We start from the raw sequence: 1,449 nt of genomic DNA on the forward strand, positions 1-1,449 counted from the left end.
TGGCAGCCAGGAGTCATCCGAAGCTGGATACCCTTTCCATTGTACTCAATACAGTGTTTGCTTGCCAACTGTCTTCGAATCAATGATACATTCAATTTCAAACTCCTCCTGGTTCTTAATTAGTTCTGGTGGAGGTCGGAGGTAGTTCTTCCCATGCATTGTTGTTTCTGAGTAAGGATATAGTAGTCCTGCATGGAACACAGGATGAATCTTCCATTTGGGTGGTAGCTTCAGCCGATAAACCACTGATGACAGTTTCTGATTGATGGTGAAGGGTCCATAACACTTTGGTCCAAGTTTGGCTTTTGGGTGAAGGCCTTTGAGGTTGGTTGCTTCCAGCCATACCTTCTGTCCAGGTGTGTATTTAACAAACTTGTCCTTGTTCTGCTTCTTGACTGTTTCTTCTGCTAGTTGAATACTGGATTGGATCTCTGTGCGAAGATGTGCTAGCTGGGTGAGTCTAGAAGCAATGTCTGGTGCATCAGTTGTTCCCACAGTGGGAATAGTATGCCGAGGTTGGTAACCCATGAGCGCTTGGAAGGGAGACATCTTGATTGCATCATGATATCTATTGTTGTGCGTGAATTCCACTAGCAGTAGATGGTGTGTCCAGTCTGTTACACAGTGATTGCAAAAGATCTAAAGGTACAATTCCAGATCTTAATTGACACGTTCTGACTGTCTATCAGTTTGAGGGTGAAACATGCTAGAGATGTTCTGTTTGATGCCTAGTTTAGTGCATAGTTCCCTAAACATTCATGATGTGAACTGTGGTCCTCTGTCGGATATAGCTTTGACAGGTAGTCCAAATCGTCAGAAAACATGGTTCTGGTACAAGGTAGCAGTTTCAGATGCTGTAACTGTCTTGTTGCAGGGTATGAATACCAAGGCCTTGGTACAGTCATGATCTGTTACTACCAGACAGCTGCCAAAGCCTTCACTCCGAGGAAGATCCGTGATGAAGTCCATTGCGATGGATTGGAATGGAAGATGATGTTCCGTTGAGATGGGTACTAGATCTGGTGAGTTCCTATGTGTGATGACCTTGTTTTCTTGGCAAGTTGCGCAGCCAGTGACGTATTCACTGATATTGCGTGCAAGAGTGGGCCACCAATAGGTTCTTTGAAGGATCTCCTGAGTCTTGTATTGCCCAGGATGTCCTGTGGTAGGGGAATTGTGGGCTTCTTGGATGAGATCTTGTCAAAGTTTGGTGTCTTTGGGTATGTAGACTCGGCCTCTGAATACTAGTAGATCATCTTGAATATCCCAATTTGGGGGAGTGTGCTTGTCAGTGGATGAAGTGTGCTGTAATGCAAACCAAAGACCATGATCAGCGATGCTGTCCTTTGTTCTGCAGGTCAAGATGTGTTGTTTGATGTCAGTATTGATGGGTTCAAGATTCTGAATGGCTTGAATGAAGACTTCTGATGGAAGAAGGATTTCTTCCAC

At 44.5% G+C, this 1,449-nt stretch overlaps 1 protein-coding gene across 1 annotated transcript; it reads right to left on the minus strand.

Annotated features, from left to right (window-relative positions):
• Window positions 1-45: 45 nt before the first annotated feature.
• FIBRA_09286 (uncharacterized protein) lies at window positions 46-549 on the minus strand (the record flags this gene model as incomplete). Its single annotated transcript, XM_012321603.1, has 1 exon — window positions 46-549. The coding sequence occupies one exon, from the start codon at window positions 547-549 to the stop codon at window positions 46-48; it is 504 nt and encodes a 167-aa protein (XP_012176993.1).
• Window positions 550-1,449: the final 900 nt, after the last annotated feature.

The sequence above is a fragment of the Fibroporia radiculosa genome (genome assembly GCF_000313525.1).
Source record: "Fibroporia radiculosa TFFH 294 genomic supercontigs, scaffold22616, whole genome shotgun sequence".
NCBI classification, from domain to species: domain Eukaryota; kingdom Fungi; phylum Basidiomycota; class Agaricomycetes; order Polyporales; family Fibroporiaceae; genus Fibroporia; species Fibroporia radiculosa.